Below are 14,571 nucleotides of genomic sequence, written 5' to 3'. Positions count from 1 at the left end.
ACTAGCATGGGAAAAGAGATGAACAGGAGAGCCAGAGCTGGGAGGAGAGTTAGAGATGGGCAGGGGTTGCTGGAGAATCTATAACAACTAGGTGGGTATCCCTTTTGTGCTTGGAGTCACAAGTGTGTCTACAGTAGCTAGCCAGTTCCCCTCTGCTCCACTCCTGCTTCATACTCATTGCCTTATCCATAATCCCTTGTCCAGATACTGTCTCCCCTCTCTCAGTTGCTTTCCAACATCTTAAGGAAACATTCAAACAAGCAGTTGGAATGTTGCCATGGAGACTTTATACTTGGGATCTAGCATCTCTGGGTCTGAATATCTTAATGCAGTGGTTCTCAACCTGTGGATCATGACCCCTTTGGGGGTCATATATCAAATGCCCTGCATATCAAATGCCCTGTAGCAAAATTACAGTTATGAAGTAACAATGGAATAATTTTATGGTTGGGCGTCACCACAACATGAACTATATTAAAGGGTCACAGCGTTAGGAAGGTTGAGAACGACTGCTCTAATGAGACATGTCTAGATGTCTGAGACATCTAGAACCATAGCACTTCAGGGTGAACTATAAGTAAACAGCGGTTTGCTCCTTCTGGTTCACCTTTCTTGCTCTCCTGTCTTATAGGGTAACATAGGTTCTCAATGGGCTCTTTTATGTGTTAGTTGCTATATTTGGTAATGGGTAATAGACAGAATGATCAGGGTGTAGCTAATGGAAACCAAAGACCCCAACATGGCTGGGATGGAGTAGGGAACTATGGCTCTCCTTCAGCTGCTTCATATTTATTTCAAAGGAAACTTTCCCTCTGCCTCCTGATTGGTGGGCAGGAGAAGACTTCAGACCTGCAGAGTGTGTACCCACAGGTCAGCAACAGGCAGAGACTCTTTCTGGTTCCCATGCTTGCTGATTCACTGTGGCTCACCTTGGAGCATGTAGCCATCATCAGTCCAAAGAGCTGCAGTGAGTCCATAGAATTGACCAGCACAGATGTAGCTGTTGGGCTCTGCCTTCTCCCTGAGAGGAGAAGGGTTCAAAGTCTAGACAAGAAGTCCATGGTTCCATGGCAGATAGATGCCTTCAAGTCGCATTTAATCCATTAGGTTTAGATGTATTTATCCATTATAAACTTATGGCTGCTGTTGATATGGTAGCCACTGTTCAGGGTTAGGCAAGGTAAGTCCCTTCCTTCAAAGCCTTGGCAATCGATTGTCCTCTGCCTTCTGTGGGTGCAAACTGAGCCCTTATCAATTTGCCTAGTTTTGTTCTCTTAATCCTTTCCATCCCCATTAGTTCCCTTCTCATCTACCAAGTGTCTATTGACCCCCTCAATTGCTGACACTGTGCCTGCTTATTTGGGGGAGTTATAAGCATACACTTGGCTTTTGTGCGGTGGTATCTGCAAAATGCATTAACTCAGGGTTTGTCTCAGGAGTCCAAATTTGAAACCTTCACCATAATGTGCTCTGCTATATATGGCACAGTGTTTTCCTTAGGCAATACAAATTTGTGTTCTTTTGAAAACGTATCTTCCAGCTCGGGGTAGGTCAAGATGAGGTCACAGTGATAGAAGAGATTTACCTGAATCTTGGCATTGGGGAACTCTTGACTATGTCTTCCCAGACTACAGTCTCCAGGTCTGACTTTTGTAAGTACAGGTGGATGGGCATTGTGGCATGCTAGGAACGTGGGAGATTCCATGTCCCTCTTGTTCTCTCACCTCTTACTTGTGTCAATGATCATTTGCCATTAGTACTTTTCAGAATTTAAATGTTGGGCAAACTCTTGTTTTCATTCTTTTATTAATTTTAATTATGCGTATGGGTGTGTATATATGTCACATGCTTGCAGGTGCCCATGTAAGTCAGAGGTGTCAGGTTGCTTAGAACTGGCTTTACAGGCCTTTTAGAGCCACCTACCATAGAAACCGAACTGGCATCCTCTCCAACAGTAGTATGTGCCCTTAACTGCTGGCCATCACTCCCTTCTTTCCGTCTGTAACGCTTTTGTCCCAGTGTGCTTTAAGCTCAGGTATCTAATCCCCCCCCCCCCCTTTGTAACCCACACAACCAGTTTCCATCTCTCAAAGGACAGTCTTGCAGTTTCCTCCTGAGATGTCTTCCAGGTCTAAGTTTTCTTTCATTCTTCACTCAACCCATGCATTTACTGTCGCATCAGGATTGCACAGCTGATCTCTGTACAGCCAGTCCGCTTCTGTCTCCGGCTACTTTGTTCTTTACTGCTGGATGCTCATCTTTCTTGCTTAGACATCGTCCGTGGCTTCAGCCCAGGCCCAAGCTGGGCCTTCTCGACCCTGTGTGTCGTCTGCAGTCTGCCCATAGGCTCTGTTCTCTGAGCTTCTTTTCTGATCTTCCTCAGTTTGAACCCCCAACACGTATTTATTTTTTCACTTGGTCCCCAATACAGGTTTTTTTTTGTTTTTTTTTGTTTTTTGTTTTGGCTCCTTAACATTTAGTTGGGCTTTCCTTGTCCTCATCCACAGTGCCCTCCTCTTTTCTGACAAAATCCATGTCCAACCTGTAAGGCTCTTTTATCTTCCAACCATCTCTCCACCCAAAGCACAAAGTGATTGTGTGACCTCTGACCTCCCTTAACCTTCAATCCCACTCAGAGTTACTTGTTATAAACTGTCACTTACTGCTAGGTAGCTGTAATGATGTAGGTTGTCTTGATTCCTTAAACTACTTGTCATTTTAAAGGACAAGAGGTGAGACCTTCCATTTGGTGACCCCAGCAGCATCTAACTGATTTTTCAGGTATGCTGCTTATGGGTATCACTTACAAAGCAGTGCAGTGCAGAATCCATGGGTATGTGGTCCACAAAGTAGGAAATAGTGGGAGTTCCCTTGGTGATGTCGATTTCATGGATGTGATGCTTATAAGAGGGGAGAGCCACTAAGTGAGCACAGTCTTGGCAACAAACTGTTTGATCCAAGCTAATGTAGGTCTTTGATCCTCTGTGCCTATCACCGTAGGTCTACCCGGGAAATTCAAAGGCATCATTTATGGGTTCCCATCATGTGCCAGGTTATGGGACTCTGGGAGTCTCATTCAGGTGACTCTGGTAGACAAAACAGATCCCTGCTGTCCTGAACTTGAGCTGTTGGGTATGGGAAAACAGCAGGAATAAATAGTATCAGGTGAGAGCGATGAATGCTGATGTGGAAGACAAACCAGGTTAAGTGGCAGAGAGAAAAACTGTTCTTCCATACCAACTACTCACGAAAACCGTCTCCATCTGTCTGCAAGTAGTGAGTGCTTTAAAATGCAGCCAGGTTGGGGATAGGGTTCAGTGGCAGAGCACTTGCGAGGTCCTGAGCTCTATTCCTAGCCTACAGGAAGAAGAAAATAAACCTAAAATCAAAACAAAACAAAGCCCATTCTCCCTTGACTGAAATCCAGGAAGCAGAGCTGGTGGGGTAGCCAGGATGGAAGTAGACATTCTTGTTTCCTGCTGCCCCTTCTCTGCAATGAGAGGGCTGGGCGGTGTCTACTGGCCAGGGTAGACCCTAGAAAGCAAATGGTAAAGGGAAAAGGCGAGGGCTTGGTCCTACAGTAAGAAATAACCTGAGTGTGGTGCACCCATTCGTGAAGGAGCAGAAAACGGGTGTGTCTGGCTGGTGGACCCAGGTGTGAGCACCAAAGCCTGAACCTACCACGTGCTCAGGACTTTGGGAAGGGGAAAGGCTTAAGACTTCTTCACTCGTCTGGATAGTACGTCCGCTTTGGATATTCAATTTGCTTTCCAGTTTCCCTTTTCTCATGTAAAGGATTATAATCCTTACACTCAAGTTAACAAGATGATTTGACCTAAACTTAAGTCTTTCGAATTTTCTCCATGTCAGTAACAGGTTTCTCGGTAGCTAGCAAGTGGAAGTTTACTCCAATATGACGTAAGGTTTGTAAATGAGGTGCAATATACACCTCTTTGATAGGTAGAGAAGAGTTATTAGTTGGATAAATATTTAAGGAAAACAAGGTTCCACCCGCAGAGCTGAAGGTGGTGTGTGTGTGTGTGTGTGTGTGTGTGTGTGTGTATGTGTGTGTGTGTGTTTCTGCTCGTGCAATGTGTATATCCTTCTGCATACACCTCAAGCAAAGTGCCTGGGGGTTCAGCTCACTCGGAAGCTTCAAGACAGGGCTTGCTATCAATGTTGTAGAACTGGGAGGCTGGGAAGCTTGTGTGGGAGCCACAGAAAGTACTAAAGCAAGGAACTGAGAGCTCATGCTCTGGACCAGAGCTGGCGAGGGTGAAGTTGAGCCCCTGAGGTGATCTGACCATTTTGTGGACACCAGCAGCAGAGCCCTTACAGGATGGCGGTGGGAGCAAGCTCTGCCCATCTGACTCTGATTCCACAGCACAGAGCGTGCTTTCACCTCCTGCTTCTGTGAAGACTGCACGTGGGGCATCTCCCTAGGGCTGTTTGTCTCACTGTGACTAAACACCGTCCAAGAGGCCCAGAAAACCCAGCTCCTGAGCGCAATCCCTGGGACGAGGCGTGGCCTCGGCTAGGTGATGTCTTCTGGCTCTGCTGCTGACTCCCTTGGCCTCCTCTCCAGTCTCAGGCAGTCTAGACCTGCCCTCCTGCCTTCGCCCCTAGCTAGCCCGGCCAGCGCCGGTGCCGCAAGCTACGTGCGTGGCCAACTCCATCCTTGCGTGCGCTCTAGGCTGCCGAGACGCTCCGGAGCGCTGGGGTTGGGCAGGACGGACGGGGTAGCCCTGGGCTCGCGGGGCCTCCTGAAGGTCCAGGGCTAGGTGAGGTCTCTATTAAGTCCAGAGCTCGAGAAGCCTGGAGAACCTTCTCCACAAGTCCAGGTTGGGTGGGGCTTCCGAGGAGGGGCGGGGCCTCCACTGATTCACAGCCGGGCAGGGCGTCAGTCAGGGGCGGGGCCTCCGCAGATCCGTGGCCCGGCGGGGTCCCAGGGGTGGGGCCTATGCACAGGTCGGGGTGGGGCGTCTCAGGGCACCGAGGGGTGGGGACTCTCAGGTCCAGAGCCCAGCTGGGTGGGGCGGGACCTGCCGCTGCCTGGGCGGCTGTGGCTACAGTCAGGTCTCCAGGGGCAGCTCAGGTACATAGGCGGCCCCAGTCTCTGCAGAGCATCCTTCGCGGCTGGTCCCCGCCTGCAGCGCGCTCGCTCGCAGCCTCGGGCCTTGAGGCTGACTTCTTTTGTGTTTTGTTTTCTGCCCTGCGCCTCGTCTCGGCAGGACCCGTTCGTTCTTCTGCGGGCTACAAGAAGGCAGAGGATGAGATGTCCCGGACCACGTCTGTTGGAGACCAGCTAGAGGCACCGGCCCGCATAATTTACCTCAACCAATCTCATCTCAACAAATTCTGCGACAACCAGATCAGGTAGGAGAAGCTGCAGCTGGGTGAAGCTCCAGGCTCACCTTCACGGGATGGCTTTAACGTCACCCGGGGGGTGGGGAGGGGAGGCCCCTCAGTCCACTTGCTTCCCCCCCAGCACTTTGCATCTCTGCCTCCTGCACCCACTTTTAGCCCAGAGGTCCACACCCGGTACCCAGTGGGTCTTATGAACACAGCTGCTGCCTTCCTCCTCTTTGTAGTACTGTGCCTAGTCCCTCTGTGGGCCCTGTGGGATTTATTCTCATGCCCAAAGTGAAGGTGTCCACTCATCCCTGCACTGTCTTCCAAGAATCTCCTTTAATCTCCGTGTAACCTCATTGATGGTTCTCTTTCTCATACTCTCTTGAGTAGTTTGCAGAACGTCTATGGGGACATACTTTATAAGGGAATCCCGCAGGCCACAGAGACTCATGTTCATTTCCCAGTGTCCCACTGCATTTGCTAAGGGTCTTATTTGCTAGGAAACTTTGTCCAGAGTCAGCAGGAAAAAAAAATGAATGGAAGGTAGCATTTTAGTGTCTGCTTAGTGTCTGCTCTTTGTCTGCTGGCCACTGTGTTCGATGTGTTAGCAGTGCCAGCATCTCCAGTGTCTCGTGGAGCAAGACATTACCTCCAGATTAGAAAACTGGAGTGGAGAGATGTGACATATTGTACGATGCTCATATATTAATAGCTACTAAATTGGAAAGCGGGAGGTCGAACCCATTCATCTGACCAGCAAGTGTATTCCAGTCGCTGTGCAAAATTTGTTTCTTAGCTTGGTGTTAGCACACTTGGAAATGTCATTGAACTTTTGGGCTTTGACCAGCTTAACCTCTGTGAGTGATTTCTGAGGATAGTTTTGTGAGCTATGTAAATCATCATACTCAGGCCTGGAAGATACGGATGGATCAGATCCCGCAAAGATTATTGAGATACATACAATGTAGTGCTCTTAAAAAAATAAAGCTTTGGCTAAAACTGTGTTATTGTTACATATCTAATGAGTACACTACCTCAGTAATGCCACACTGGCTGCCTAGCTTGCAGCGGTCTGGTTGTTGGCCATTTCTATAGCTTGATAGGATCTGGGAAAGAGTAACAATGCATCTATAGGCATTTATTTTATTAAGGGAGTGCAGGTTGTGTGGCTTTATTTTGTGTTTTAAGAATGACCTTTGAACGCATTTTATACTTAAAAATTAAAGCTTAGGATATCCGAGTCTTCAATCCTGAATAAATAGGCTTGTTTTGAAATATGGACCGCTGCAGTTATTACAAACAGCCCATTATGGTTTTCTAAATCAGGGTAATAAAAAGAGGGGAAATTGGAGCCTCATACATTGGCTGCTGCTTTGGGAAGCGGTTCGGCATGTCTCCAAAAGGACGGGGTAAAGTTAGTACAAGAGCCAAGCAATTCCAATAGTAGGTCTGCATAGCTAGCACGTGTGGAATCGGAGGTCCTCACAAACACGTGAACACCACGTCAGAGCAGCAGGACTCTGGTGGCCCAAACACACACACATCAGGTCTGAGGTGAGTCTATGAAGTATGGAAGAGCCACACAGTGGAATACTATCTGGCTATCAAATGTTACAACGTGGGTGAATCTTAAAAGTGTTAAATGAAAGAGCAAGTCATGAAAAGCCTCATTTCGTATGAACTGATTTATGTGACATATCTAAAAGAGAGATGTACCTTGTGATACATTAGTGGTTTTCGGGGCTGGTGAAGGATGATGGAAGTCTGAGGGATAGAGAGTGAGTGTGGAGCTTGGAGTCTGTGTTACTCTGAATACACGGAAAGTCATTTGGAGCCGAGCACTGGTCATAGACTCCCATGGCTCCACACCTTTCATGTGTCTATTGAATCCCTTGCAAAAAAACTAAGGTCATTTTTTTTTGTCACCTTGACACAGGCAAGGGTCACCTGGGAAGAGGGAACCTCAGTTGAGAAAATGACTCTATTGGATGGCTCTGTCAGCAAGTCTGTGGGGGACATTTTCTTGATCAGTGATTAATGCAGGCGAGCCCAGCCCACTGTGGTTAGTAGCATCCCTGGGCAGGTAGTTCTTGGGTGTATAAGAAAGCAGGCTGATGAGCAAGCCAGTAAGCAGCCTTCCTCCATGGTCTCTGCTTCAGCTCCTGCCTCCAGGTTCCTGCCTTGAGCTCCTGTTCTGACTTCCCTTCCTGATGGCCTAAACACGGCAGGCTGAGAGATAAACCCTCTGCCCCCAAGCAGCGGTGGTCACGTGCTGATCACAGCATTGGAAAGTGAACAGGAGGCAAATGTTTAAGACCAGTGGGGCCTCAATACCTGTCTGTGTCAGGGCTGGTTTTATCTTTAGAGGGATTCCAACTGGTTACCAGATGCATAGTTTTATTTTGTACTTTTTTTTTTGCAAGAAGGATTTGGAATAAGTATGTGTGTTGAATTGGCTAGGAATAAAGCGGGCATGTTCCAGCTGTATAACTGTATGGCTGGATTCATTTAAATATATCATACTAAGTATTAAAATGTCCATGTCTGACTTTGTGGCTTATCCTGTAAGAAGGTTTCTAAATGCACTGGACCTTGGCTGAGAACTTTACAGCGTGGCCTTTGCGCTTCTGTAAAATAGTCTTGGAGTATATGTTCCACCTTTACTGTGTGTTCATGGGAATCGCTAATGGTTGTCAATGACTTGTAGTTCATTGGGAACTGATTCCAAAGCTTGACACTAGAGCTTTTACAAAACATTGAGGTATGGACTTGGAGCACTTAAGAAACGCTGAAGTCAGCTTTACAAAACATTGATTTAAGAAAAACCTAAGCTATTCAAGGGAATGTTTTCATAAAAGGGAATTTCTAAGGAACTTCTTTTTCTTAATATAATTTTCCATGGGAAAAGGTTGATACTTTGCTCATAGGCAAAAACATGGTGAGGGGTCTTTCTCAGACTGCCTCCTCCCTCTCGTGCCTGGAATGGAATTTGCCTTACACACTTTAAGCACAAGCTGCACACCCAGGCATGCTGCTTCTAAGTTAAGCATTTTGGAAAGAAAAGATCTCACGGGGCAGCTGAGAGTCCTAATGGTCCACTGATGGGGGTGTCTTTCCGAAGCCTGACCTCTCCAGATCAGGGTTCTGTTACTCTCTCACCCCAGGCCCTTTCTGGCTTAGACTATTGCAGCCCTGGGCAATTACTCTGTACTTGCTTTTACAGGTGCTTGGTGAGGTTTGATTTAAAGACATGGACAGGGCCTGGGGGTTTGACAGTGAGGAAGGGGGCTGTTGAGCAACTGGGAAAGTACATAAAAGATGATGTGCTGTGATTCAGTGTGGGAACGGATGGGTCTGAATGAGGGGGCTTGACCTGGAAAATGGCCTGGAGAGCGAGTAAGAAGCCCTATCTGGTTGGCCTACACCTCTGGGGGATGCTCTGAAATTCTTGGCAGTCAGAATTTAGTCCTGAGAGTTGTGTCATGTGTGCGAGTCTTGCCAAAGCTTGGTCTTGGACTCAACACTGAAGTAATGTCTGATCTGCTGCTTGCTGACCTTTTCCTCCAGGAAGTCACAGAATTATCATTGTCACCATGGTGGTCAGTTTTGAAGCAGCATCTTTCCGTAGGCATTGGTTCTCACCTAAGAGGACAATGATTTTCTTCATTGTTTAGAAATTAACAGTAAAGCTGGACATGGTGACGTATGCCTTTGATCCCAGCCTTTGGGAGGCAGAAGCAGGTGGATTTCTGTGAGTTTGAGGCCAGCCTGGACTACATAGTGAGTTCTGGGACAGCCAAAACTACATAGTGATACCATGTCTCAAAAACAAACCAAACAAACAAAAAGAAATGAATAGTAGTTAATGGGATATTTCAGTGTTCTTATACATATGGAGGGCTGTGCACCTCACAAGATCTCCTTTTTCTCCTTTTACACATTTAAATGCACAAATGAGGTACCTAAAGTTGTAGTTAAATGATATTTTTGTTTATTCATGGAATTGTGTAACCATCATAATTGTAAAATTTAGACCATTTCTACCTCTTCAAGAAGAAACTGTACCATCTGTCAATCATCCTTCTCTCTCCCAGTACCATCACCTATCAGTTATCCTCTCTCTCACTGAACCAGCTGTCTGTCATCCTTCTCTCTCCCCTCTGCCTCCTTTCTTCCCTCTCAATGCTAAATAACTACTAATCTACTTTATGTTTCTGTAGGTTTCACTGTGTCAGGTATTTCTCATGATTGGTACCATATCCTTTTATGTAGTTTATTTAAATTAAAGTGTAACCAAAGCTTGCTATTTAGAGGAATGTGATGGTAAATCTTTAGTTTTCTATATCTTGGCACAATTTACCAAAGGAATGTTGAACAGTATTTGTGGTACCACAGTCAGCAATATGTCATCCTTCTCCGTGGTTATCAATGCATGTCATTTGGAATTCTGACTTTCAAAGCTGTAAGGAGTTTTTATGTTTGGAGTCAGGTCTTTAGTGCAAGTCTAGATATTTCATTTGGGTTTGGAGTGACTCATTCATTTCAGGTGGGCGTTTCAGCTAGCAGCAATCTGCAGGAGAGCAAGAGGAGTTGTAAGATTAGCATGTCTCTTCACACTCCTTTGTCTTAAGGGAAAATTGCTTTATATTTAATGTAAATATGTTTCTGTCTTTGCCAGTGTAAGTTTAAAATAGAGTATCACCTGTATAGAAGGAAGAACTGAGTATCAGGTGCTGGGTGTATATCATTTTTAAAAGCAGGTTAAACATCTCTAATTTGAGAATCCAAAATTAAATTAAAAAAAACTAGTCAAAATCTGAAACTTTTTGAGAATCAACATCATATCAGAAACAAAATTCTACATGTAACCTCACGTGCTGTCTCACCGTCAAAACGTGGGCACAGCAAAGACATCCAGGAAAGTTACTGTCGGGCTAATGGGCACAATACATGTGAAACACAAATAGATTCTATGTTTAGACTCAGAAAATCTCATTGTGTCTACGCTGATAGTACCAAGTCCAAGAAAGACAGAACAAAAACCAAGCAAGCCAGATCAGAAACAGTCATTTTGGTGAGGGATGTTTAAGCTATATGCTGGGACCAAAGGTCACAGAGAATAAGCTTGTCACAAGGGATGGAGAGAACGTAATAACTTGTAGTAGTCCACTTGTAGCTACACTGTGGTTCAGATAATAAGTGTTTAATGGTACTAGAGACAGTGGCGTTGGATACTATGAAGATAAAGAATTCTCTTTTTTTTAAAAAGCTACAGAATTTAGTCAGAATCTAGTTTCTGTTAAACCAGCTTATTATTTAGTAAGAAAATACTACCAAAATCTTAATAATTTTTTGTTGATTTTCAAAAGATCATTATTTAAAGGAGTTGTAGAGTTTGCTAAGCAGGCACAAAGGCTCTGTCCTCAGCGGGGAATAAACCTGTCATGGTGGTTCATGGCTGTAATCTCAGCACTCAGGTGGTGCGGATAGGAGAATAAGTTCAAGGTCATCCTCAGATGTGTAGCAGATATAGGCCAGTCTGGGATACACAAAGTATCTCAGAAATAAATAAACAGGGGCTAGAGATATGACTCACATATTTCAGTCTTGCTGGGTGAAAATGAGGACCTGAGATGGGATCCGTAGCACTCACATAAAAAGTCAGGCATGTGAGATGTAGAGATGGCTCAGTGGTTCAGAGCAGAGGACTTGAATTTTGTTCTCAGCACCCATGTCAGGGGACTACCAATTGTCAGTAACTCCAGCTCCAGGGGATCCCACACCCTTGGCACCAACACTCATATATGCATACCCATATAAATTGTATCTTTTTAAAGCCAGGCATGTTAGTATGTTCTCATAATTCCAGCAGTGGGGAGGCAGAGACAAGAGGGTCTTGGGGCTTGCTGGCCAGCTAGTCTAGCCAGTAAGTGAACTCCAGGTTCAGTGAGAGACCACATCTCAAAAAATTAGTGATTGAAGTTGACACCCGATATCAACCACTGGCCTCCACATGCCTCATGTGCATGCACGCATGTGTGTACACACACACACACACACACACACACAAATTTTAAAAAAAGCAAAGCTTATGTATGTATAACCAGGGAGAGCTGTAGTCATCAGTTCGTTGAAGATAAAATACTCATCGATTCGTTGCTTATGTTGAACGCATTTACCTAGCTACCTTCAAGTCCCCTAGAGATCTCATCTCTGTTTCTGCTATTTTTACCTTAGAGTCAGATACTCTTGGTTAATCTCCAAAGATTTCCTGAGTAGGGACATCATAATAGATCAGGAATTCTCATTTTTGTATACACTAGCAGCAAATGGTTTGACAGAAAAGTCTGGTAATTATAAGTGATGTCTGATTTATACCCCAGAGCAGAATTTTATCTTACAGTTAAAAGTATTGAAATTATAGGGTACTTGGCATCATGTATCAGGTAACCATTGGATGCCTAAGTTGTCTTGAGCTTTATTTTTAGAAACAGAAAAAAAAAAAAGCCTGTCAGCCTTGGGCTAGGTAAGTATTTGATGTTTCTAAGGAAACGGCAAATGTCTGGGATATTTGGTGGTGATATTCATCAAGTTGACCTTTGTGTGGATGCATAATGGAACCAAAGAAACCTCTGTACTGTTCCCATTCATAGGTAGGCAAAGGCATTATGTTTGAGAATCTGGATCAGTGACCTATTTTACTGCTCTCCTCTTCCCAAATCCCTTCCCTTCCCTCCCCTTCCCTCCCCTCCCCTTCCCTTCCTTTCCTCCCTTCCCTTCTTCCCTTTCCTTCTTCCCTTCCCAAGTCCCTTCCCTTCCCTCCCCTCCCCTTCCCTTCCCTCCCCTTCCCTTCCCTCCCCTCCCCTCCTCTTCCCTCCCCTCCCCTCCCCTTCCTTTCCCTTTCCTTCCCTTCCCTCCCCTCTCCTTTCCTTCCCAAATTCCTTCCCCTCTCATCCCTACTCCCTTCTCTTCTTTTTAAATTTAAGACATGGTCTCACTCTGTAGCCCAGGTTGGCCTTGAACTTACTCTTCCATCTAGGCTGGCAGGGAACTTGACCTTTTCCCAAATTCTATGAACTCACTGTTTTCTGAAAACTTAAAAGCATATCTCAGTCTTACTGAATTAATCAAAGATTCATTAGTGGGAAAGAAGTTAAATTTAGCCAGAGTTTGAGGAAACTCTGAGGGATGGGGACTAAGAGCAGAGGAGAAGGTACCTGCTAGCAGCCCCAGTTAGCCAGGTTTAACCACCTGTCCCCAGGATATCAGTTAAAGAAGCTTGTAGACGTGAGAGATATATTCAATAGAGCCACATTGGGAAGAGTAACATATAAAGGGATCTAGTGACCACTAAGTCCATCTTCAGGGTCCTGACAAGTTGTTAGGGTTTAACAGAGGGCCAGAAGTGTGCATAATTGGCAGTCCTAATTAAGGAGTGGTTGCATGCCCATCACTGATCCCTCGTGTCCCGGCTCTGGTGGTGATCCGTTCTGTAGGGTGCTCTGGTAAGTTGTCAGAAGTGTGTGAAATCTTTTCTTAGGAGGCAAGTTCCTCTTCTGGCTGGCACAAAGGCTTCAGCCTTTCCCTTCCTTGGCACAAGATGCCTGGGGAAATGTTCATTCTTTGAGGTTCATTGTTTCAAAAGTCTGTAGGCAAAGCAAAGAAGTCTAGAGTCTCCAGTGTCTTTCCTGACAGGTGCTTACAAGATATTGATGCTGGGAAAACTGAGTGAAAGGTAGATGGTTATTCTGTTGTATCTTTTACAAGTTTCCATAAGTCTATGGTTTTTTTTCAAGATTAAGAAGAAATAAATTAAAAAAACAATAATAAACTCAAAGTTGAAAAACAGCCAGAAGTAATCTAGGAGGACAAGAATGCAAAGCTCTCATCTTCCCGCTGGACAGGATGGCAAATGCCTGGGTCTTTTGTTGAACAGGAGTGGTGCTCAGAGGAGAAAAGGGCTGGGTCTGGGGACAGGAGATGGCTCAGTGGCTAAGAGCATGAACTGCTTTCCCAGAGGACCCGAGTTTGGTTTCCAGTATCCATGTTGGGTGGCTCACAAGTACCTGTAACTCCAGCTCTAGGGGACTATGCCTCCCGCCTCTGTGCACACCTGCATGCATATGCATATACCCATACTCACATACATGTAGTTAAAAAAAACTTTCTTAAAGAGGACGAAAGGAAGGGGCAAGGTCTTCTCAGATTGCCGTGCTAAGTAGATGGGAGAACACTTGCTCTCTGGTGTCCCAGAGTCTCCCCTATGCTCTCCGCCCACAGTTTGCATGCAGGACACCTGGGCTAGGTGGACAGAGGCTGCAGCACTTGGGTCCTGGCCAGTTCTGCCGTGCCCAGCATTCAGTCTTAGACCTTGGGTTCACCCAAGGGCTCGCTGTGCCACCTGTGGCTCCTTAGAACACAGCAGATGCTCTCTCAGGGACTGAATCAGCATCCCTTTCCAGGGACAGTGCTTAGAGAGAACAAAAGGGGAGTCTGACCATTGTTGGGATGTTTTATAGAGAAAGTTCCTGAAAACCATGAGGTCAGGGTAGATTCAAACGCTGACCCACTCTTTTCTCTTTAGTGAGAGCCAGCTCCACAACATAAATCAGAGCTTTTTAGCTAGTCATCTTGTTTTATATTAGAGGCAACTGAATGAACTTAGATGAACTTAGAACATTGTTGGCCATTCCGGTGGATTATTCTGTCTCTTCAGGACTTGCGTGCATCATTGCTTGAACGGCTCTGGAGAGCCACTGGCAGTCGGTCTGTTTCAGCCTTCAGGCTTTTGAGAGCCAACTCCTAGATCTGTTCTCTCTTCTTTCTGAAGTGTTGAAGATTTTACTGTATGAAATGCATCAACAATAGGCAAGATTTGCGGGACTGGGGGGGGTGGCGAAAAAACCACTACAAAGGCACCTGCAGAAACTTGGGGGACCAGGCACAGAGTAAAGCCTCACAGGAAGGACACAGATGGCCAAACATTGTACAGCTAAACAAAGGGACAGGGATTTGCTCTTGGGAGGAGTGTGGGCTGTGGGAGGCTGATGGAAGGTGGTACATAGTTGGGAAGGACTGTCTTGTGATGCAGATGAGGTTTTCTATGTGACAGCAACCCAGGTCATGTTCGATTTGGATGTCAGAGTCTTCCCATCTTCCTGGGATATCCTCCCAAGGCAGAAAAGGGATGTCGGGGAAAGCCTGTTCCTATGCCGTACC

The 14,571-nt window shown here is 45.7% G+C and overlaps 1 protein-coding gene across 3 annotated transcripts in view; it reads left to right on the top strand.

Annotated features, from left to right (window-relative positions):
• Atp8a2 (ATPase phospholipid transporting 8A2) overlaps positions 1 to 14,571 on the top strand; it is a 574,910-nt gene that overhangs the window by 87,962 nt on the left and 472,377 nt on the right. For 2 of the 3 annotated variants that reach the window (XM_036199222.1, XM_036199220.1), the window contains exon 2: positions 5,232 to 5,376. In XM_036199222.1, coding sequence (XP_036055115.1) covers positions 5,276 to 5,376 — 101 coding nt within the window. In that variant the 5' untranslated portion in view covers positions 5,232 to 5,275. Of the gene's footprint in view, positions 1 to 5,037; positions 5,096 to 5,231; positions 5,377 to 14,571 lie in introns of those variants that run through there. The other variant, XM_036199221.1, reaches the window with a different exon arrangement.

The sequence above is a fragment of the Onychomys torridus genome, chromosome 9 (assembly GCF_903995425.1).
Source record: "Onychomys torridus chromosome 9, mOncTor1.1, whole genome shotgun sequence".
In the NCBI taxonomy this organism is placed as follows: Eukaryota; Metazoa; Chordata; class Mammalia; order Rodentia; family Cricetidae; genus Onychomys; species Onychomys torridus.
Note: the sequence above shows the minus strand (reverse complement) of the source record. Positions and strands in the feature narration are given on the sequence as shown.